The 24,592-nt window shown below is 42.3% G+C and overlaps 1 protein-coding gene and 2 non-coding genes across 4 annotated transcripts in view; 2 read left to right on the top strand and 1 right to left on the bottom strand.

The window, feature by feature from the left end:
• Positions 1–3,935: 3,935 nt before the first annotated feature.
• On the bottom strand, positions 3,936–4,007 carry trnaa-ugc (transfer RNA alanine (anticodon UGC)). Its single transcript has one exon. It is a non-coding gene; the product is annotated as a tRNA-Ala (tRNA).
• Positions 4,008–9,901: 5,894 nt separating this feature from the next.
• On the top strand, positions 9,902–9,973 carry trnaa-ugc (transfer RNA alanine (anticodon UGC)). The gene has a single exon. It is a non-coding gene; the product is annotated as a tRNA-Ala (tRNA).
• A 343-nt stretch (positions 9,974–10,316) lies between these two features.
• The window catches only part of ift172 (intraflagellar transport 172), a 210,536-nt gene continuing 196,260 nt past the window's right edge, over positions 10,317–24,592 (top strand). For both annotated transcript variants that reach the window (XM_063035645.1, XM_063035641.1), the window contains exons 1-3: positions 10,317–10,463; positions 11,772–11,915; positions 18,752–18,864. In XM_063035645.1, the coding sequence (XP_062891715.1) occupies positions 10,425–10,463; positions 11,772–11,915; positions 18,752–18,864 (296 nt within the window). In that variant the 5' untranslated portion in view covers positions 10,317–10,424. The remainder of the gene's footprint in view (positions 10,464–11,771; positions 11,916–18,751; positions 18,865–24,592) is intronic.

The following is a 24,592-nucleotide window of genomic DNA, read 5'->3' as shown; positions in this document are numbered from 1 at the left end:
CACATCTTTCCCTCTCCACCCCTCTCCGCTTTCCGCAGGGATTGGTCCCTCCACAACTCCCTGGTCCACACCTCCCTCCCCACGGATCTCCCACCTGGCACTTATCCCAGTAAGCGTAAGTGTTACACCTGTCCCTACACCTCCTCTCTTACCACCGTTCAGAGCCCCAAACAGACCTTCCAAGTGAGGCAACACTTCACTTGTGAGTCTGTTGGGGTCCTCTACTGCATCCAGAGCTCCCAGTGTGGCCTCCTCTACATCAGTGAAACCCGACGCAGATTGGGGGACCGCTTCGTCGAGCACCTCCGCTCCATCCGCCACAACAGACAGGATCTCCCAGTAGCCATCCACTTCAACTCTGTTTCCCACTCCCATTCAGATATGTCCATACATGGCCTCCTCTACTGCCATGATGAGGCTAAACTCAGGTTGGAGGAGCAACACCTCATATACTGTCTAGGTAGTCTCCAGCCCCTTGGTATGAACATAGAATTCTCCAACTTCTGGTAATTCCCTCCCCCTCCCTTCCTCTATCCCTATGTCACTCTGCCCCCTCCCCCAGCTGCCTATCACCTCCCTCATGGTTCTGCCTCCTTCTACTACACATTGTGTTTTCCCCAATTCCTTCTTCACCTTTCCTGCCTATCACCTCCCTGCTTCCCCTCCCCCACCCCTTTATCTTTCCCCTTACTGGTTTTTCACCTGGAACCTTTCAGCCTTCTCCTTCCCACCCTCCCCCCACCTTCTTTATAGGGCCTCTGCCCCTTCCCTCTTCAGTCCTGATGAAGGGTTCCGGCCTGAAACGTCGACTCATCGTTTCCACGGATGCTGACCGACCTGCTGATTTCCTCCAGCGTGTTGTGAGTGTTGCTTTGACCCCAGCATCTGCAGATTATTTTGTGTTTAAAGACCACACCAACTTGGGTGATCAACCAAATGTGCAAAAGACAATAAACTGTGCAAACACAAAAAGAAAAATATATATAATAAATAAATAAGCAATAAATGTCAACACCATGAGATGAAGATTCTCTGAAAGTGAGTCCTTGGGTTGTAGGAATGTTTCAATGATGGGGCAAGTGAAGTTGAATTAAGTTGTTCCCTTTGGTTCAAGAGCCTGATGATTGAGGGGTAGTAACTGTTCCTGAACCTGGTGGTGTGAGTCCTGAGGCTCCTGTACCTTCTTGCTGATGGCAGCAGCGAGAAAAGAGCATGACCTGGATGGTGGGGTCCTTGATGATGGATGCTGTTTTCCTGTGACAATGTTTCATGCAGAGGTACTCAATGGAGGGATGGCTTTACCTATAATGGACTAGGCTGTATCCACTACCTTTTGTAGGATTTTCCGTTCAAGAGCATTGGTGTTTCCGTAGCAGACTGTAATGCAGCCGGTCAATATATTCTCCACCACACATCTATAGAAGTTTGTCAAAGTTTTAGATGTCACGCTGAATCCTCGCAAACTCCTCAGGAAATAGCGGTGCTGGCCTCAGGACAGGTCCTCCAAAATAACACCGATGAATTTAAAGTTGCTACTGTCAAATAATAATAATTAATAGTAATGTTAAACGGAGAAAGGGCCTCCTATCATCATCATCATTATCATTTTATCCCTTGATGTTCCTCCCTTTGACTTTTACTCCTTCTTTCCAGTTTATTCTGTTCCTGCCCTTGACATTAAGGGCTCGACCGATGCATGCCATATTTCCTAATGATATACAGTAGAAAAGGACTATTTGGTATATCAAATCGATCACATCTACCTTCAACTCCATTTCCTAATTTATTTCCTGTCACCTATTAATTCACACACGCCCATTTATACCCTCCCAAATCTCCCAGCCACCCTACTCTGGGGGTAATTTACAGTAGCCAATTAACTTACCCACCACCATGACATTAGTGTGTGGGAGATGACCAGAGAACCCAGAGAAATCTACACAGTCAAAGCAAAATGTGCAAACTCCACACAGCGTCAGAGTCAAATGTGGATCACTGGAACCATAAGACAGCTAGGGATATGGAGGGCTATGGTCCCAGTGCAAGTCGTTGGGAGTAGGCAGTTTACATAGTTTTGGCATGGACTAGAAGGGCCGAAGGGCCAGTTACTGTGCTGTACTTCTCTATGACCCTATGACAGCTGGGCTACAAGCAGCCCCCGCTTCCAACAGAAGATGCAAACCACAGTGAAGATGTCCTCTTTAAGTTATTTTGGAGAGCTCTTCTAGATGAGACCACAATGCAGATTGTTATTTCAGAAATCCTACGATGTTTTCCATCATATTTCTGGCGTTTGTATGGCTCAAATTTTAACAGTGCTCTGCTTTCCTTTATGGATCCTCAGTATGCAGATATGTAAGTTTCAGTCTTGAACTGCCACCCAGCAAAGAGCCATTTATTGATCTGAGATGGAGGCAGACAAATTCCTACCACAGCATAAAGGAGTCATGAATGCCATGAGCTGAGTTTCTGGATACGAATGGGGAGTGTGGGGAGTGAAATAACTTGATATTCTGGTAAAGATCTGTGTGGTTATGTGCAGCTTGGAATACAATATTGGTGTATTTTATCTCCCCTATACAATGGATGAGTTGTTAACCCTGCTACCACCCTTTCCCATGTTGTTTGCTTCTCAAACAATAGAAAGGAAGCAGACAAATTTTACTCTACTTGAAAAGAGAACTTTGGTCACATCTCTACGGCATGCAGCAATATGAAAACATCACAGATGTCTTCGGATCCTACCTGGATAAAAATTAAGACCGGTTTCAGAATTGGCCCCAGCTATAAGACTGTTGCTCTGCCTATAGCATGACCAGCTCCTTCGAAACCCTTCCTTCAAAAGCATTTTTCCTGGGAAAGGTATTCATAAGATTCTCAGAAGACTGGCAGAAAATGCTGCCCAGGCCTAAGCCACATAGCTTTAGGGCTGCTTTCTCCTTCTCCTCCAGAGAATGTGCTGCACGGTCTGCTGACCGCATCTAATGCATAATGCTTCACTGCTTCCTCATTAGCAAAACCTGTATCTCGCCATGCCATCGGAAGCAAGAGTCTCTGAGCCTTAAAGCAAACCATGACCATGGCTGAGTGAGATCCCTGCAAAACCAGGATCTCGGGAGCTGATCGTAGGGATGAAGTGAATTTGGTGAATATTGTTTACCAAAAATATAAGCCAACAACTTAAAGGTATTCGGGGTAAAAAATTACTTGAATGCAAAAGGTGGCTCTAATATATTTTTCAATTTCTCTCTTCCTTCCAGATGATAAACATGAAAATGTCAGTGTCATATCTTATTAATAGTGTTTTACATGGGTTGGGGATAGGTATGAAGCCACTGCCTACTCAAGAAGACATACAATAAATGTCTCTGAGGATCTTAATGTAAACGACCTTTGAAGCAAAGGAAGCAATGCAAGAAACATGCATGAAAGGCAGTAACAAGGAATCAGCTGGGGAATTCAGTGGCTTGAGTGACAGCTGTGGGCGGAGAGGAATTGTGGGCATTTCAGGTTGAAACCCTGGTTCTGGGGTTCCTCCAGCAGACTAGTTGTTCCTTCAGATTCCAGCATCTGCAGTCCCTCGTGTTCCCCATGCGCACACAGGTCTGTCTTCGGGTGTAAGCATTCAATCCAAGCGGGGTGCTCATCAAGCATGATACTATATTGATTCCCAATCTAGTACTGGGCAGCTGAGAGGATTATCATGCCGAGGTTCACTTCAGTTCATTGTGAGACATGCAGCTAACACACATCACTGTGAATTTACATTTTTCAGAATACCAATGAGCTATCTTCTTCCTCTTAATTCATTTTAACACAGAATGCATTGTGGATTGAACTTGTGACAGTGACTGAATCACTATCATAACAATATTTTTAAAAATAAAATAGTCATAGTCATACTTTATTGATCCCGGGGGAAATTGGTTAAATTGTGGAGATGCCGGGTATTGAACCCGGGGCCTCATACATGCAAAGCATGCGCTCTACCACTGAGCTACATCCCCAGCATTTTAGTCATATTTTTACCCTAAAATCTATGACTGAAAAATAGGGCACAAAATGCCATATTTCACCAGTGCCAATTTGGACAAATTTTGAGCACAAATCCTTTGCGTGACCCCTGTTACTCAGTGAATTAGGTGGTACGTCAACTATTGTGTCTCTTATATGCATGTTAGAAGTAGCCTTGTACAATGTTTATCAAATAACCAGGCTGTGTCTTGATGATCCCGATCCCACTGGATCTCAGAGCTCAGCAATTTCTCACCATTTGTATAATATGCTTTTTCTTCTTTCCTCCCAGAGTAGACAATATTGAATTTTCCCTACCATAATTCATTTTCCAGAGCTCTGTGCACTCACAGCCTATCTATATCTTTTGGTCCAGTGCTGTCTGTGTGAAGCTTGCATGTTCCCTTTGTGACTTGATGGGTTTCATTCAGGCACTCTAGTTTCCTCCTACATCACAACAACAGAAAGGTTGGTTGGTTAAAAGGCCACTGTAAATTTCCCTTTGTGTGTAAGTGAATGACAGAATCTGGTGGTGGTGGTGGGGGGGGGGGGGGTGCAGAGTTGATGGGAAAGAGGGGAGAATAAAATGGAACGAGGATAAGGTGAGTGTAAATAGGTGCTTTGTGGTCAGTGTTATTTTACAGGGCTAAAAGGTCTCTTTCTGTCCTGTATGACCCTGTGTTTCCATAACATCTTTCATTATAGCTTCTCTTATTGTCGCTATAACAGATGTTAAACTATATGGCCTGTCATTTCCTCCATTCCTTTTTTGAATAAAGATGTTACAAATGCATTTTCCAATCCTTCTCCCATTCTCAAGAATGTCCATCCTGCCACTTCTTTTAAGACCCCAGGATGAAGTCCACTAGGGCCCAAAGACTTGTTTGGCTGCAGATCCAACAATGGACTTGTTCTTCACTAGTTCCAATGTATCTCAAAATAGTCAGCTATTCAAATGTCTGTGAAACTATCTAACTTGATCTTAAATATGTATACGCTTGTTAATATTGTATCAAACAATATTGTTTGTTTTGGCACATAGTTTTAATGCATTGGTTCTTTCTAAACTTGACACATTCTAAACTTCTAAACTTTAACATATGATCCACAGGGTATAAAGATGTAAAATAGTTTCTCGGAAATAAGAAACATTGTGCAGATATATTTTGATTATGGCTTTCTTTTGAACAACATACAGTTAGAAACTTAAACATAAAAAAAACAATAGAAGTATTCTTTGAACAGATATGAGGTAATTGTTCTGATAAGAAATCAAACAATGTTTGGCAATGTTTGGCAATATTTGGCTTGAGCAAGTTTGCTGTCCAGCCAAAAGTGTTGATAGTGAAATACCTCACCTTTATAAAACCAATGAACCTCTCAACCAAAAGGAGCTAAGAGAAGTATAAAATTTATCTTTTGACAGATAATCTTTACCAAAGATTAGATTAGAAATCCAGTCAACATTTGTATTAATTATATATTAAACCAAAATATATTAAAAAGAAAGCTCAGAGGTGGAAGATATACTGACATCACAACATGATACAACTAATTTGGCAGGTGGATGGGAACTGGGAACTGGGCTGAGGATAGGGCTGTTGGTTTATAAGAGGCAGTGTATAGTGAGACTGTGAGGAAGGACAGGTAGATGATAGGACAAAATTGCAGTCAGTAGAATGATTGGAGTGTAAAGGAAGGAGAAAACCAAAAAGGGTGATAGATACAGGACTGAAGGTGTTATATTTGAATGCACGCAGTATATTCAATAAGGTAGACGATCTTGTAGAGATTAGCAGGTATGATGTTGTGGGCATCACTGAGTTGTGGCTGAAAGAATATAATAGTTGGGAGCTTAACATCCAAGGATACACTTTGCATCAAAAGGAAAGGCAGGTAGGAAGGTGGTTCTGTTGGTAAAAAAATGAAATCAGATCCTTAGAAAGACATGACATAGGATCGGAAGATATAGAATCCTTCTGGTAGAGTTCAGAACTGCAGGAGTTAAAAGACCCTGATGGGAGTTATATACAAGCCTCTGAACAGTAACCAGGACGTGGGCTACAAATTATAATAGGAGATAGAAAAGGCATGTCAAGAGGGCAATATTACGATAGTAATGGGGGACTTTAATATGCAGGCAGATTGGGAAGATCAGGTTGGTGCTGGATTCCAAGAGAGAGAACTTGTAGAATGCATACAAGGTGGCTTTTCAGAGAAGCCTGTGGCTGACCTCACTAGCGAATCAGCTATTTTGGATTACATGTTGTGCTTGATTAGGGAGCTTAAGGTAAAGGAACCTTTAAGAAACAGTGATCATAATATGAAAGAATCCAACCTACAATTTGAGAGGGAGAAACTAAAGTCAGATGTATCAGTATTACAGAGGAGTAAAAGGAATTACAGTGGAATGAGGGAGGAGCTGGCCAAAGTTGACTGGAAGGCGACATTAGCAGGGATGACGACAGAGCAGCAATAGTAATTCAGAAGGCACAGGATAGGTACTTCACAAATAACAAGAAGTATTCTAAAGGCAGGATGACAACATAAGTAAAAGCCAACATAAAAGCAAAAGAAGGGGCATATAATAAATCAAAGTGGGAAGTTAGAGGATTAGGAAACTTTTAAAAACTAACAGAAGGCAACAGAAAAAGCCATAATGGGGAAATCTAGCCAACGAAGACCAAATCTAGCCAATGATACCAAAGGTTTTTCAGAAATATAAAGAGTAAAAGAGAGGTGAGAGTAGATATTGGAATGCTGGAAAATGATGCTGGAGAGGTAGTAATGGGGGACAAGAAAATGGTAGATGACCTGAACAAGTATTTTGCAACAGCCTTCACTGTGGAGGAAACTAGCAGTATGCCAAAAGTTCAAGAGTGTCGGGGGCAAAAGTGAATGCCGTTGCTATTACTAGGAAGAAGGCACTTGGGAAGCTGAAAAATCTGGAAGTAGTTAAATCACCTGGAACAGGTGGACTATACTTCAGACGAAAGAGGTGGCTGAAGAGATTGGGGATGCATTAGTAATGATCTTTCAAGAATTAGTTGCTTCTGGTATGGTTCTGGAGGGCAGGAATATTGCAAATGTTATTCCATTCTTGAAGAAGGGAGGGAAGCAGAAGAAAGGAAATTATAGGCCAGTTAGCCTTACCTCAGTGGTTGGCAAGATATTGTATCAATTGCTAAGGATGTGGTTTTGTGATACTTGGAGGCACATGATAAAACAGGCCATAGTCAGCATAGTTTCCTTGAGGGAAAATCTTGCCTGACATATCTGTTGGAATTCTTTGAGGAAATAACAAGCAGGATGGACAAGGAAGAATCAGTGGATGTTGTATATTTTGATTTTCAGAAGGTCATTGGCAAGGTGCTGCGTGAGGCGGCTTAGCAAGCTAATAGCCCATGGTATTACTTGAAAGATACTAACATGGCAAGAGCATTGGCTGATTGACAGGAGACAAAGAGTAAGAATAAAAGGAGCCTTTTCTGATTGGCTGTAGGTGTAGTGTTCCACAGGAGTCGGTGTTGGGAATACTTCTTTTTACGTTGTATGTCAATGGTTTGTCAGGACTGAGATATGCCAACTAGTGGAATGGTGCCGCAGCAACCAGTCCTTCAAGGTTAGTTAAGACACTAAACTGAACTGATGGACAATGAAAGAGAGAGAGAGGTAGACTGTAAAGCCTGCCCACAGAGAAAATTGATATGTCTACTTAGCACAAAGAGTGACCAATCAGGATGCTCTCTCTGTCACTTTCTCACTATGTCTGTCACTCGCGCGCTCTCTCTCTCTCTCTCTTTCTCGCTCGCTCACTCTCAAAAAAATCAATTTCCGGGATATTGTACATAATTTGCGGGGGTCAGGGAGCCACTATCAATATGCAGGATACTCCCGGAACTTCCAGGAGAGGTGGGATGTCTGCAGATGAACTCTCTCGTAGGGCCAACGGCCATCTAGCAAACACATGCCAAGAAGCGCGGAGAGGGCATCCCTTGTATCGAAGCTTGGTCTGGCCTTTCACTTCAACAGAACTTCCCCCAGCTGCCTTGGACCCCACCATGCTGCTGGATCCGGGAGGGAATGTCGAGAAGGTGGGTCTGGACCTGTGCAACCTCCTACCCCACCTAAAATCCATTCACGCACACACTGTTCCTTTCTGAGGAGTGGGGTCACCCCACTAACTGACTGAAAGGAACCATCATCATCCTATGGGATGGATGGCCAGAGACAGAGAGAGAGATAGAGCATTGTATGGATTCTCTGTCACTTATCCCTGACAGTAAAGTTTCACAGCAAGGTGAAATCAGACACAGAAAAGTAACCCACACTCCTTGTTTTAACAATTTTATTGTAGCATCATATCACAAAGTTAACTGTTGAAAATTCATGATTCATCTTTTACCTCAGTGCTACTTTCCTGCATGTTCCTTGATACCTTAATATCTAAATATCTAAGAATCTCTTGAACAGACCTCATTCTGTCTCCAGACTTCTGGGTAAATCATTCCAAAGATAACCTACTTTCTGGATTAATAATATTATTTCTTATCTCCTTCCTGAATGACTGATCCCTTATTTTAAGACTATGACCACAGATTATAGACACCCTTGGGGAAAGAAAGAGAGAAAGGGAGAAAGAGAGAAAGAGAGAGAGGGAGAGATAAAATGCTGGAGGAACTCTGGGGTGAAGCAGGATCTGTGGAGGGAAGAGGATCTACATGACCTGCTGAGTTCCTTCAGCAGCCTCTCCTTATAAAACAAGCCTGCCACCCCAGAGATCAATCTGCTGAAGCTGCTGCAGACTCTCTATTGAAAGTATACCTTTCTTTTAAGTAGGGACACCAGAGCGGTACACAATATTCTAGATTTGATCGCACGAAGTTTTTCATATAATAGGAGCAAGGTGTCTCATCTCTTGTAATCAACTTCTTGAATGAAGACCAGCTTTCGAAACTGCCTCCTGTACCTACAAGATAACTTCCATTATTATTGACACCAGGACTACGATACGGCCGCCTCCAGCACTGATCCCTGTGGCTCCGGCGCGCATTTACCACAAATTTAATACCAATGTATAAATGTATACAGCAAACATGATCTGAATCACCACAGTCGTAAAAATAATCAAGTTTCGGCAATAGCTGGATTTTACAATTGCAAAATTATTACATCGAATTCCATTTCCCAAGGTTGGAAGGCTAAATTTAAACTAGTATTTCAGTAGTAGATTTCTAAACCAGGTTTCTGTCATATAGACATTGATACTATAAACTTTCTGTTATAGTATAAAATCATGTGCCTTCTGGTGGACTTGTATATCACCCTGGTGGATCCCGAAGGAAAATCTTTATACTTTATTGTCGCCAAACGATTGATACTAGAACGTACAATCATCATAGCGATATTTGATTCTGCGCTTCCCGCTCCCCGGATTACCAATCGATAGTAAATATTAAAATAATAAATTAAAAATCATATAAAATATAAAAATGAAAAGTACTTTTTTTCCCCAGTGGCTTTTCTTCCCACCCGAAAAAAAATTATACTTAATTGTTTCTATTGATTTGAATTTCTGGTTAGTATTCAGAATTTTAAGCTGAAATTCAGATGAATAATTTAACATTCCGTTGGCACATTGAGAAATGTAAACTAAATTGTAGTATTTAAACGAAGATTCAGGAACAAAGACATATCCGAGGGTACGTGCATTAATTTTCGAAAGTGGCGCGACGGTCTGAGGGGATGAGGACGCAAAGATGCGGGATCCTGGGTTTCATGGAATTAAACAGAACAAACGTGGTGGAAACCAACTCAAACCAGAGCGAAACGGAACAATGAATCAGCCGGGTATGCAGGAGACAGGAGCAGAGCTGTGTTCAGCGGTGGGGATGTAGCTCAGTGGTAGAGCGCATGCTTTGCATGTATGAGGCCCCGGGTTCAATCCCCGGCATCTCCACAATTTTATATCTTTCTCTAAAATAGTCCAAATAGTCTTTCCCTGTCAACGAGCGCTTATGGAACTCAAACGACGTTAAAAGAAACGGAAACGTCTGCAAATTCAGAACACTTTTCCTCCTCCAGGACGTTTTAAATTCTCAGTTTTTGTCATGATTTATTTTCCTTCAATGAACCGCAGGGAAAAAAAACCCCACAAAATATGAAAGAAGCCCTGTCCTGCCTTGATTTTGAGCACGTTCGCTAAACTTGCGTCACCGGTGGCGGCGCCCATTTTGAAAGCAGGTTACGTGACGCTGGATGTCGGAAATGGGCGGGAATTCTCCACCAGAGCAAATGGGATGGAGGCTCGTAACCAAGGGCAACGGCGAACGAATGGGACGGGAGCTTGTAACTAGGGCAACGGCGGCTGGCGGCTCCGCGACAGGGAGGAAACAAAGTGGGGTTGCGGAATGCAGCTGAAGCACCTGAAAACCCTGTTGACGCCGCAGGTACAATGGGGTGGGGGTGTTGCGTGGAGCGGGGCTGGGACCGGCCTGGAGGAGCAGGCCGCATGGAGATATCTGGGCCTACAGTATCACTCGGGGCCGACGTTTCTTTTCCGCACTGCATTCTAGCTTTAACTTGGGTTGGACTGTAGCCTCTCGGGTCGTCGCAAATAACTTTATAATTACAGTGCAGCCTGTTGTAATGTAGTCAGATGCAAGATCTGCATCCAACTCGATCTTTCTGTAACCCCCGATCACCGCTGGACCAGTTCTGTTGGAGAGAGATGAGCGGTAGCTCACACCGTTGTGGTGATGTTTATCATCTTCATATCAAAGTGTCAACTCAGTAATAGCATTCATACCATGAAATTCCGCTCCTGTTCTTCTATGGAAACGACCCCTCCGTATTTATGCTCGAACTCTAGTCACAGGACCCTAATAGTTTTACAGTTGATGCAAGATCAACCATCTTGAGTCTCCTTAGCTTCGCTCACTGCTCACCAGACATTAATCGCATTTCTAAGTGTAAAAAATAAGAAAAAGAATTGGAACCTGAAAGGGTGGTGTCATGTAGACCCTAAATATATTAGTTATTCTGAAATGATCAGATGTTTTGGGTGATGAAGATGACAGAGAATTTTGATTTTATTCAGTAGATTGTATTGTTTTCAGAATTTAGTTCTTTATCCAGTGGGCAATTATCATCATCATCACCTGCCGTTTGAGCTTTGACTGCCATTGTCCACACACTCCTGTTTCGGGTCAAGTGGATCAATTCATTGGTATTCATTTTCTCTGGCTGCTGTCTCCATCATCATTTGACTTCGTCTTCCTCTTGCTTTCTTCCCTTCAATCTTTCCCATAATTACCATGCATTCTAACTCCTCTTTCCTAATCACATGTCCAATGAAGTTACGTTGCCTTTTCATGATCTCATACATTAATATTAATATTAAAATTAATACATTAATCTCTTTTTGTGTTTGCTCCGTTCATGACATCCTCGTTAGATATTTATTTCGTCCATGATATTCTTTGCATCCTCCTCAGAAACCACATCTCTGCTGCTTCAATTCATTTCCTCATGTCACTAGATATTGCCCAACATTCTGAGCCATATAACATAACTGGATAAATGTAACATTTCAGTACTCTTAAGGTGGGTTGTCTTGCCTAGTTTAGTATTGGTCAGTATACTCTTCATTCTCGTAAAGGTGTCTTTTGCCATCCCTAAATGGCAATGGGATGTTTTTTTCCCCTTCTACATTGAATGCAATTTTAAAGTAAATTAAGCTATTTTTTTCCTTTAAGGATGGTGCTGCAAAAGTTACATGTATGTCATGGGCACCCAACAACAACAAGTTTGCAGTCTGCACAGTAGACCGAGTTGTTCTTCTCTATGATGAAAATGGAGAAAGAAGAGATAAATTCTCCACTAAACCTGCTGATTCTAAGGTAATCACAACTTGTAGTCTTAAATATAAATAATAATGTGCACAGATATCATTTATTTACAGGGAAGTTCCATAATCAAATTATTGTATAGTTGAGTGCACTGTAGACGACTTTAAGTAATAGACCAGTTGTAAGGAAGGGCATAAAGGCCTTTCAAAGGAATAGATAGTGAAGTCTTGAGCAAGAAGTAAGCAGATGAAGTAGAATGTGATGATATTCACTTTGGCAGGAGGAATGAGAAATCAAGCCATTATTTAAATTGAATAGGACTACAGAAATATTATCTAGGTTCGGGAAAGTCCAAATACATTTCGCGCAAAAGGTTAGCATGCCAGTACTAATAGTTAGGAAGATTAATTTAACATTGACGTTTATAGAAAGAAGAATGGAATACAAAAGTAGAAACATTTTGAAGAAAATTTACAGGGTGCTGTGAGCCCACATCTGGAGTATTGTGTACATATTTAATCTATGTTTAAGGATTGAAATACTTAGCATTGGAGAGAGTGCAGGAAAGGTCAATTTCTGTGACAGATTGACATTAGTTGAACAGATTGGTCTTGTGCTCATTGCACTTTAATGAAATGTGAACATTGATGCACGGAACATTCTGAGGAGGATTGACAAGGTGGATTCTAAGAAGAGATTTCCAAACATCCCACCTCTCCCGGAAGTTCCAGGAGTCTCCTGCATATCAATAGTGGTTCCCTGATGCCCGGAAATTATATACAATATTCCGGAAATGGACTTTTTTGAGGGGGAGAGGGAGAGGAAGAGCGAGCATCCTGGTTGGTCTCTCTTCGTGCTGAGTGGTCCCCAACCACGCAAGGAAACAATACGATTTGGCGATATGAAATGATATGAGTCAGCTGCACCTTTCCTCATTCCCTGTCACGCACTGTTGAATTTTAACGCACATGAAGTCATCAGTCACCCAAGACGTGCAAAGGAAAGGGTCTGTGACCTGTTTGTGAACATCCCCGGTGAATTATCCATGTCAGCGTGGGAAGAAGATCAACTCCTCGAGCTTGCAAATGACGGCGGGCTGAAAAGTATGTTTGACATAACATCTCTGCCGCCATTCCGGATCAAAGTCAAGGCTGAATATCCTGAGACAGCCATGAAAGCACTGAAAACGTTGCTTCCATTTCCAACATATTTCTGCGAAGCGGAGTTTTCTGCGATGAATGCAATGAAAACTAAATTGTAGAATAACACTCACAACACGCTGGAGGAACTCAGCAGGTTGGGCAGCATCTGTGGAAACGATCAGTCGACGTTTCGGGCTGGAACCCTTCGTCAGGACTGTAGAGGGAAGGGGCAGAGGCCCTATAAAGAAGGTGGGGGGAGGGTGGGAAGGAGAAGGCTGGTAGGTTCCAGGTGAAAAACCAGTAAGGGGAAAGATAAAGGGGTGAGGGATGGGAAGCGGGGAGGTGATAGGCAGGAAAGGTGAAGAAGGAATAGGGGAAAACACAATGGGTAGTAGAAGGAGGCGGACCCACGAGGGAGGTGGTAGGCCGCTGAGGGAGGGGGCAGAGTGACATAGGGATAGGGGAAGGGAGGGGGAGGGAATTACCGGAAGTTGGAGAATTCTATGTTCATATCAAGGGGCTGAAGACTACCTGGACGGTATATGAGGTGTTGCTTCTCCAACCTGAGTTTAGCCTCATCATGGCAGTAGAGGAGGCCATGTATGGACATATCTGAATGGAAGTGGGAAGCAGAGTTGAAGTGGGTGGCTACTGGGAGATCCTGTCTGTTGTGGCGGACGGAGCGGAGGTGCTCGACAAAGCGGTCCCCCAATCTGCATCGGGTTTCGCTGATGTAGAGGAGGCCGCACCGGGAGCACTGGATGCAATAGATGACCCCAACAGACTCACAAATGAAGTGTTGCCTCACTTGGAAGGACTGCTTGGGGCCCTGAATGGTGGCAAGAGAGGAGGTGTAGGGACAGGTGTAGCACTTGCGCTTACAGGGATAAGTGCCAGGTGGGAGGGACGTGTGGACCAGGGAGTCGTGGAGGGACCGATCCCTGCAACCTGAGTCAAGTAGGGTACCGTACACAATTCTGATTTGATGGAGTCAGACGTGAGAGTACGGAGGAACATCTGGAGAAACTTCTGAAATGCCCGCTTCGCTGCCGCTGTTACTGTGTGGTCTGGAATCTCTGGAGCAGAAGGCCCCGAATCCTCAGCTTTGCTTGTTTCGGCGGCCGGGGTGAGGTTGAAGGCACTTGGCAGGGGATAGCGTTCAGGAGGTGGTATTGGAGGGGCTGGTCAGAGGCTCAAGGTTTTCAGACGGTCGGACTCAGTGTCGGCTGTTGTCAGGTGCTTCCAATGCATCGGCAGTTGTCGGTGCCTGGAGGTTTATGGCAGGAAGTTTCTTCCTTTTGCCGCCTGCTATCGGGGACTTGGGAGTCGATCAGGACTTGAGAATTTTTTTTTACCGTGCCCATGGTCTGTTCTTTATCAAATTGTGGTATTGCTTTGCACTGCTGTAACTATATGTTATAATTATGTGGTTCTGTCAGTGTTGTCTTTGGTTTGTCCTGTTTTTCTGTGATATCACTCTGGAGGAACATTGTATCATTTCTTAATGCATGTATGCATTTCTAAATGACAATAAAAGAGGACTAAATGTTCTCATAATCTAATTTAATCAGTAATTTGGCTCTTGATGGCTCCTGTGGCCATCAAACTTTACAACTCCTCCCTTGGAGGGTCGGACACCCTGAGACAATAGGCCGGTCCTGGACTTATTTCCTGGCATAATTTACATATTACTATTTAATTATTTATGGTTTATTACTATTTAATTATTTATGGTGCAACTGTAACGAAAACCAATTTCCCCCAGGATCAAAAAAGTATGACTATGACTATGACTAACCTAAGGGGTTCAACTTCACTTCATCATAGCAATGATCCCACAACCTATTGACTCACTTTCAAGGACACTTCATCTCGTGTTCTCAATATTTATTGCTTATTTATTTATTTACTGTTATTCTTTCTTTCTTTTTGTATTTGCAAGTGGTTGAATGCCCAAGTTGGTGCAGTCTTTCATTGATTCTATTATGGTTATTTTTTGATTATGGATTTACTGAGTATTCCCACAAGAAAATGAATCTCAGGGTTGTATATGGTGACATATATGTACTTTGATAATAAATTTACTTTGAACCTTTAGTAGTTTAGTGCAATATTGCAGGCCAAAGGGCCGGTTCCTGTGTTCTACTGTTCTATGTTCAATGAGGGGTGATCGATAAGTTCATGGCCTAAGGCAGAAGGAGTCAATTTTAGAAAACCTAGCACATTTATTTTTCAACATAGTCCCCTCCTACATATACACACTTAGTCCAGTGGTCATGGACCCTTCTTTGTAGAAGTTGGCGTCTTGGACCTCCAGAAGTGGTCCACAGCAGGGGCGATTGATAAGTTTGTGGCCTAAGGTGAAAGAAGACGAGTTATTAACTTCAAACTTTCTGCATAATCACTCAGAGTTGAACTGCACGTGCATGTAATGAGAGCTGTATAACTCATCTCCTTCTACCTTAGGCCACAAACTTATCAATCAGCCCTGCTGTGGACCACTTTCTGGAGGTCCAAGATGCCAACTTCTACAAAGATCCACAACTGTTGGACTAAGTGTGCAAATGTAGGAGGGGACTATGTTGAAAAATAAACGTGCTAGGTTTTCTAAACAACACACATAAGAGTTGCTGGTGAACGCAGCGGGCCAGGCGGCATCTTTGGGAAGAGGTACAGTCAACGTTTCGGGCCAAGACCCTTCGTCGGGACTAATTGAAAGAAAAGCTAGTAAGAGATTTGAAAGTGGGAGGGGGAGGGGGAGATCCAAAACGATAGGAGAAGACAGGAGGGGGAGGGATGGAGCCAAGAGCTGGACAGTTGATTGGTAAAAGGGATATGAGAGGATCATGGGACAGGAGGTCTAGGGAGAAAGAAAGGGGGAGGGGGGATCCCAAAGGATGGGCAAGGGGTATAGTGAGAGGGACAGAGGGAGAAAAAGGAGAGAGAGAAAAATAATGTGTGTATATAAATCAATAAATAATGGATGGGGTACAAGGGGGAGGTGGGGCATTAGCGGAAATTTGAGAAGTCAATGTTCTGCCATCAGGAAGGTCTCAAAGCTCTCCGCTTCTTTTTGGACTCCAGACCCTCTACCACCACTCTGCTCCGTCTAGTGGAATTAGTCCTTACTCTTAATAATTTCTCCTTTGGCTCCTCCCACTTCCTCCAAACTAAAGGTGTAGCTATGGGCACCCGTATGGGTCCTAGCTATGCCTGCCTTTTTGTTGGCTTTGTGGAACAATCTATGTTCCGTACCTATTCTGGTATCTGTCCCCCACTTTTCCTTCGCTACATTGACGACTGCATTGGCGCTGCTTCCTGCACGCATGCTGAACTTATTGACTTCATTAACTTTGCCTCCAACTTTCACCCTGCCCTCAAGTTTACCTGGTCCATTTCCGACACCTCCCTTCCCTTTCTTGATCTTTCTGTCTCTGTCTCTGGAGACAGAGATACTGATGTCTACTATAAGCCTACTGACTCTCACAGCTATCTGGACTATTCCTCTTCTCACCCTGTCTCTTGCAAAAACGCCATCCCCTTCTCGCAATTCCTCCGTCTCCGCCGCATCTGCTCTCAGGATGAGGCTTTTCATTCTAGGACGAGGGAGATGTCTTCCTTTTTTAAAGAAAGGGACTTCCCTTCCTCCACTATCAACTCTGCTCTTAAACGCATCTCCCCCATTTCACGTACATCTGCTCTCACTCCATCCTCCTGCCACCCCACTAGGAATAGGGTTCCCCTGGTCCTCACCTACCACCCCACCAGCCTCCGGGTCCAACATATTACTCTCCGTAACTCCGCCACCTCCAATGGGATCCCACCACTAACCTCATCTTCCCCCCCCCCCACTTTCCACAGGGATCGCTGCCTACGCGACTCCCTTGTCCATTTGTCTGTCCGTCCGTCCCCCCCATCCCTCCCCACCGATCTCCCTCCTGGCACTTATCCTTGTAAGCGGAACAAGTGCTACACATGCCCTTACACTTCCTCCCTTACCACCATTCAGGGCCCCAGACAGTCCTTCTAGGTGAGACGACACTTCACCTGTGAGTCGGCTGGGGTGATATACTGCGTCCGGTGCTCCCGATGTGGCCTTCTATATATTGGCGAGACCTGACGCAGACTGGGAGATCGCTTCGCTGAACACCTACGCTCTGTTCGCCAGAGAAAGCAGGATCTCCCAGTGGACATTTTAATTCCACATCACATTCCCATTCTGATATGTCTATCCACAGCCTCTTCTACTGCAAAGAGGAAGCCACACTCAGGTTGGAAGAGCAACACCTTATATTCCGTCTGGGTAGCCTCCAACCTGATGGCATGAACATTGACTTCTCAAACTTCTGCTAATGCCCCACTTCCCCCTCGTACCCCATCCGTAATTTATTTATTTATTTGTATATACACATTCTTTTTCTCTCTCTCCTTTTTCTCCCTCTGTCCCTCTGACTATACCCCTTGCCCATCCTTTGGGTTCCCCCCTCCCCCTTTCTTTCTCCCTAGGCCTCCTGTCCCATGATCCTCTCATTTCCCTTTTGCCAATCAACTGTCCAGCTCTTGGCTCCATCCCTCCCCCTCCTGTCTTCTCCTATCATTTCAGATCTCCCCCTCCCCCTCCCACTTTCAAATCTCTTACTAGCTTTTCTTTCAGTTAGTCCTGACGAAGGGTCTCAGCCCGAAACGTCGACTGTACCTCTTCCTGGAGATGCTGCCTGACCTGCTGCGTTCACCAGCAACTTTTATGTGTGTTGCTTGAAATTCCAGCATCTGCAGATTTCCTCGTGTTTGGGTTTTCTAAAATTGACTTCTTCTACGTTAGGCCACAAACTTATCAATCACCCCTCGTATTAACAATAATCTCAGAAATCTTTAGGACCTTTGATGCATTTGTACTCAGCTCAATAATAGCTACTAAAATGGAAGATTCTCACTACCAGCTATTTGCATTGAAAAGGTAGAGCAAGGAAACTTGTCTTGCACAGACTTTTGTTTATAAATTCCTTTAATTTTGAATTTTGAGGTTTATCTTGTAATGACACAGTGAAGTATTTTACCCACTATCAGAGGAGAAATAATATTGATTCACTTTCCCTCCCTGCTCCTAATTTCCACATATCATTGCATTTACTCTCTTTTACCCTCTCCTGCAATTGCCTTAATATTACTCGAGGAGTAATTTAAATTAATGAACCAGAGCTCTTTAGGATAATGGGAGTAAACCAAAGCATCTGTAGGAAACCCACACAGTCACTGACAGAATGTGCAACCTCCACACAGACAGTGCACAAGGACAGGATCAAATCTGGGTTCCGGTATCTGTGTATCAGCAACAGTAACTGCAGAGCCACTAAATCACTCCTAGCGATAGATGAATGTGAGATTTTTTTAAAATATAGATCATGAATGAACCATTTTGTTATTTAATCCTATTTAGCAAAATATATTTTCTTGAATTATATATGGCTTTGTGCACTGGTAATAATAAATAATTAATTTGTTTTCTACAACTTCTGCTTATTGTAGAGCTCTGATCACAAATCTAATATTAATCCTCCGAATTTGTATCTTCAAGAAGATGTGTTCTTTAAAAAAATAAAAAAACATTCCAAATATTATTTAAGGAGGTAGATGTCTTTTCTAGCATTTAGCCACTTGTGAAACAAGATTAGCTGTGGAGTACAATTTAGGCTCTTTTCATTTAGATGGTTGCAATTAAAAATTATATCATTGTTTTTTTTTCAGTATGGCAAGAAAAGCTATGTGGTCAAAGGGATGGCCTTTTCCCCAGATTCCACCAAAATAGCTATTGGGCAGACGGACAGTATCATTTATGTTTATAAAATTGGAGAAGAATGGTAAGTCTTTCACTGAGTGGAATTTGTTGAATGATAGTTAGATTAGCATGATATTCAGCACAGACGTAATGGCCTCAAGGGCCTGTACCTGTACTGTACTGTTTTATGTTCTATGTTTGCAGCCAAACTTAGATAATTAGATTAGATTCATAAGCTTCAATAACTGCTACTTAAAAATCTTCACCAGCCTGTGGGATTTCACTTTGCTGTAGCCTGGAGAGTTTGGGCAATGTTTACTGTATAGAGATGTTCTGCTGGAGTTCAGCTAATGAATAGTATGCAGTTTGTAAGTCCATATCATTCTTCAATATTTCTCTGCTTATCCACCTGCAAAGTCCCTTCCCATATGGGGGATTTGAATCCACATTTATTTAAAACAAAAATCTATTTTTCCAATGAGAGATATAAAGTTGTTGTAATAAGCCTGGAGGATCATCGGGCACACCAGTCACCCCAGCCATAAACTGTTTCAGCTGCTTCTGTCTGGCAAATGGTACCGTAGCATTAAAGCCAGGGCCAACAGGCTACAGGACAGCTTCTTTCTACAAGCCATTAGACTTTTAAATTCACATGTCTGTACATTGCCATGGAGTCATAACACAAAGATTTTTACTCCATCATGTTGTGGGATGAATGTAAGATTTAAATAAATACTAAATTCTAAATACATTTGATCAGTATAATTATGTAAAAAAAAGTAGAGTGGCAAAAACAATTATGGAATGCATGCAAAATTTGATAGGAAAAATTATAATAAGGAATAAAAAACATTTGTGCAAATAAATGATTACTTTGTTCCCTGCAATGGAAACAGTATACGTAAAGAAAAGATGAACCTCAGGAACTTCAAATTGTTAATATCATGAAAGAGAACGTACTGGACCAATTGGGAGAGTCTGGAACTGGATGTATGAACCTGCATCCCAAAGTTCAAAAAGTCATGATCTCTGAGAAAGCAGATACATTAGTGATGATTTTCCAAATCGTCCTCACTTCTGGAACATTCCCAATTGATTAAATAATAACAAAAATAACACGGTAATTAAAGATAGAAGGAGGGAATAAGAACTGTGGATCAATTGTCTAGATATCTTTTACCAATAAAATCATGATATCTGCATAAGGGACATTGGAATATGACATTCAAAAAAATTGTTAAAGGCAGATATAGCATGATTTTCTAAGACGAACATTGTGTTCGACAAATGTAATAGAGTTATACTATATAAACATTGTTGAATAACATAGTTAGCTTAGAAAGAAGATTTATTAAAGGTCAAAAATCAGGGAGTAGGAATAAATGGGTCCTTTTAGCTTGTTAAGCTGTTATTGATGGGGCAGCTTGGGGCTCAATCATGAGCCCTCAGTTGTTCAGTTTGTGTTAAGTGATTTAAAATAGGAGAATAAACATAATTAGTCAAAGGTTGAGAAGCTTCAAAGGTTCATTTATTATCAAAGTATGTAACTCTATAATTTCTTCTCTGGGTAGCTATGAAACCAAGGAAGAAAAGAAAACATAGCACGATTATCAACCCCCAAATCCTCCCTCCCAGCACAAACAAGGGAACAAAAACTGAACAGGCGCATCAACCCCCCAAATACCCCTTCCCCGCATTAAAAAAAATGATCAAAATGGAACATGCACATCAACACTCACAACACGCTGGAGGAACTCAGCAGGTCGGGCAGCATCCGTGGAAATCCCCAAATTCAACCCCCCCACCAAAAAAAATGAGAAAGATAGGGCCAAAAACAAAAAAAAACTACATGACTGAGAAAACTTAATAATGTAAAACTAGTTGACAAAACCAGTTGTGGGGAAAATGCAAGGAATACAGATTAGGTTAAGCAAGTGGGTCAGGGATGCCAACTGAAATATAAACTGGGAAAATACAATACTTGTACAAGAACATGAGAAATTCAGCCAGAGACTCATTCCACTGAGGTGCAACACAGAGTGTCATAGGAAGTCATTCCTGCCTGTGGCCATCAAACTTTACAACTCCTCCCTTGGAGGTCAGACACCCTGAGCCAATAGGCTGGTCCTGGACTTATTTCCTGGCATAATTTACATATTACTATTTAACTATTTATGGTTTTATTACTATTTAATTATTTATGGTGCAACTGTAACGAAAACCAATTTCCCCCGGGATCAATAAAGTATGACTATGACTATATGTTTCTATAAGATCTCCTCTCATTCTTTGGTTGGGAACATAGAAAGACAGAAATATTTTTAAATTGTTGTGATTACAAGTGAACATTGATGGGCAGATGGATCTTGATTTACTGGTTCATGAAATGCAAAATTAAACATACAACAAATGACTAAGAAGGTTAATGATATGCTGGCCTTCATTGAATTTGTGTTGGAATTCAAAAGTAATTGTTGTCAAGATTGTGTAGACCTGAAATAAGTTTTTAGTGTTGAATCTCAGTAATTTTCGATCCCTGGCCTCTTTTAGGAATTCATGAATGAGCGAGACTCTTTGATTTTCATGATCTTTTGTTTTAAGGTTTAGACAAAGATACAGAACAATTGAAACTTAAGTGAGGAGCTGAGGAGTAAACCAGAGATTTAAAAAAAAGAGGAAGATGGCATCTTCGAAAAATCTACCACCTTTATACTCGAGATAACAGAAATTCTTCGGATAGAAATAATCCAGATAATAGGCTACATAATTAAAACAATTATAACACAAGTATAATGTACACCAATCAATTTAAAAATGAAAAGATATATGTAACTGCTGGACCACCTGATGCCAGTAAGTAGGAATGAACCACCACATACTGTGAAAATACAAGTTTATTAAAGAAACAATTTGTTAAAAATGTAAATTATGTCACAAAAAACTGATTAAAACTATGATTTTTAGTCTTGCACTAATTCAATAATTCAAAAAAAATCGATTCCAACAATAGGATTGTGAGAGTCAAAGACAGAGTAGACAGCCTTGGTTTAAAATGTCTCTTATAAAGGGCATGAATTTAAACTTGCCCTGTCGTCCAAAGAAGATCTATAGGGCAAGTATTTCACTCTGAGAATGGTGGGTGCCTGGAATGACCTGTCAGCAGTGGTTGTAGAAGTAAATATGACAGAGCTGTTTAAGAGGCTCTTAGATAGGCACATGTATCTGCAGAGAATAGAAAGATATAGACATTTTGGAGGCAGAAGGGATTAGTTTAGTTACTAGTTTAATTATATTGGCACAACATTGTGGGCAAAAGGGCCTGTGCCTATGTTGTATGGTTCTACACTATTATTTAGGGTTTTGGTGAGTCTTCATTTAGAGAACTGGGTGCTGTTTTGATCTCTTTTCCTCTGAGCCTTAGTTAATTCATAAGATTGATTCCTGGGATGAGTGTACTTAAAACTATAGTTTGATAATGATTGGATGATATTCTCTCGTGTTTATAAGAATGCAAGACGTTCTCAGGGAAATGCATGGAAGAAATGTGGCAAATGCTCAGGGGGTATTTGCGTGGGGTTCTGCCATAGATACGTTCCAATGAGACAAGATGGTAGCGTACAGGAACTGTGGTGTACAAAGGCTGTTGTCAATCTAGTCAAGAAGAAAAGAAGAGCTTACAAAAGGTTCAAAAAACTAGGTAATGATAGAGATCTAGAAGATTATAAGGCTAGCAGGAAGGAGTTTAAGAATGAAATTAGGAGAGCCAGAAGGGGCCATGAGAAGGCCTTGGCAGACAGGATTAAGGAAAACCCCAAGGAATTCTACAAGCATGTGAAGAACAAGAGGATAAGGTGTGAGAGAATAGGACCAATCAAGTGAGACAGTGGAAAAGTGTGTATGGAACCGGAGGAGATGGCAGAGGTACTTAATGAATACTTTGCTTCAATATTCACTACGGAAAAGGATCTTGGTGATTGTAGGGATGACTTGCAGCAGACTGAAAAGCTTGAGCATGTAGATATTAAGGAAGAGGATGTGCTGGAGCTTTTGGAAAGCATCAGGTTGGATAAGTCACCGGGACCAGACAGGATGTACCCCAGACTACTGTGGGAAGCGAGGGAGGAGATTGCTGAGCCTCTGGCAATGATCTTTGCATCTTCAATGGGGATGGGAGAAGTTCCGGAGGACTGGAGGGTTGTGGATGTTATTCCCTTATTCAAGAAAGGGAGTAGGGATAGCCCAGGAAATTATAGACCAGTGAGTCTTACTTTAGTAGTTGGTAAATTGATGGAGAAGATCCTGAGAGGCAGGATTTATGAACATTTGGAGAAGCATAATATGATTAGGAATAGTCAGCATGGCTTTGACAAAGGCAGGTTGTGCCTTACGAGCCTGATTGAATTTTTTGAGGATGTGACTAAACACACTGATGAAGGTAGAGCCGTAAATGTAGTGTATATAAATTTTAGCAAGGCATTTGATAAGGTACCCCGTGCAAGGCTTATTGAGAAAGTAAGGAGGCATGGGATCCAAGGGGATATTGCTTTGTGGATGCAGAACTGGCTTGCCCACAGAAGGCAAAGAGTAGTTGTAGACAGGTCATATTCTGCATTGAGGCCGATGACCAGTGGTGTACCTCAGGGATCTGTTCTGGGACCCCTACTCTTTGTGATTTTTATAAATGACCTGGATGAGGAAGAGGAGGGATGGGTTAGTAAACTTGCTGATGACACGAAGGTTGGGGTGTTGTAGATAGTGTGGAGGGCTGTCAGACGTTACAGTGGAACATTGATAGGATGCAAAACTGGGCTGAGAAGTGGCAGATGGAGTTCAACCCAAATAAGTGTGAAGTGGTTCGTTTTGGTAGGTCAAATATGAGGCAGAATATAGCATTAATGGCAAGACTCTTGGCAGTGTGGAGGATCAGAGGGATCTTGGGGTCCGAGTCCATAGGACACTAAAAGCTGCTGCGCAGGTTGATTCTGTGGCATACGGCGCATTGGCCTTCATCAATCGTGGGATTGAGTTTAGGAGCCGAGAGGTAATGTTGCAGCTATATAGGACCCTGGTCAGACCCCACTTGGAGTACCGTGCTCATTTCTGGTCACCTCACTATAGGAAGGACGTGGAAACCATAGAAAGGGTGCAGAGGAGATTTACAAGGATGTTGCCTGTATTGGGGAGTATGCCGTATGAGAATAGTTTGTGTGAACTCGGCCTTTTCTCCTTGGAGCGACGGAGGATGAGAGGTGACCTGACAGAGGTGTACAAGATAATGAGAGGCATTGATCTTGTGGTTAGTCAGAGGCTTTCTCCCAGGGCTGAAATGGCTAGCATGAGAGGGCATAGTTTTAAGGTGCTTGGCAGTAGGTACAGAGTAGATGTCAGGAGTAAGTTTTTTACGCAGAGAGTGGTGACTGCGTGGAATGGGCTGCCGGCGGCGGCGGTGGAAGCGGAAACAATAGGGTCTTTTAAGAGACTCCTGGATAGGTACATGGAACTTAGAAAAATAGAGGGCTATGTGTAAGCTTAGGTAGTTCTAAGGTAAAGACATGTTCAGCACAGCTTTGTGGGCTGAAGGGCCTGTATTGTGCTGTAGGCCTTTTATGTTTCTATGGTCTCTTTCTGTGTAAAAGGTTCTGAGAGGAACTGATGAATGGTGAAAAGCTGTTTCCTCTAATAGGGGGAAAGGACTTAGGGTAAGAGGTGGTCAGGTGCTTGCGGGTTCAAAATCCAGGATTCTTTGGAATTGTTTTACTGGATTGTGAATGATGGGTGATTGAGCATATTAATGAGGTTGATAGATGGGA

This window comes from Mobula hypostoma, chromosome 2 (assembly GCF_963921235.1).
Source record: "Mobula hypostoma chromosome 2, sMobHyp1.1, whole genome shotgun sequence".
In the NCBI taxonomy this organism is placed as follows: Eukaryota; Metazoa; Chordata; class Chondrichthyes; order Myliobatiformes; family Myliobatidae; genus Mobula; species Mobula hypostoma.
Note: the sequence above shows the minus strand (reverse complement) of the source record. Positions and strands in the feature narration are given on the sequence as shown.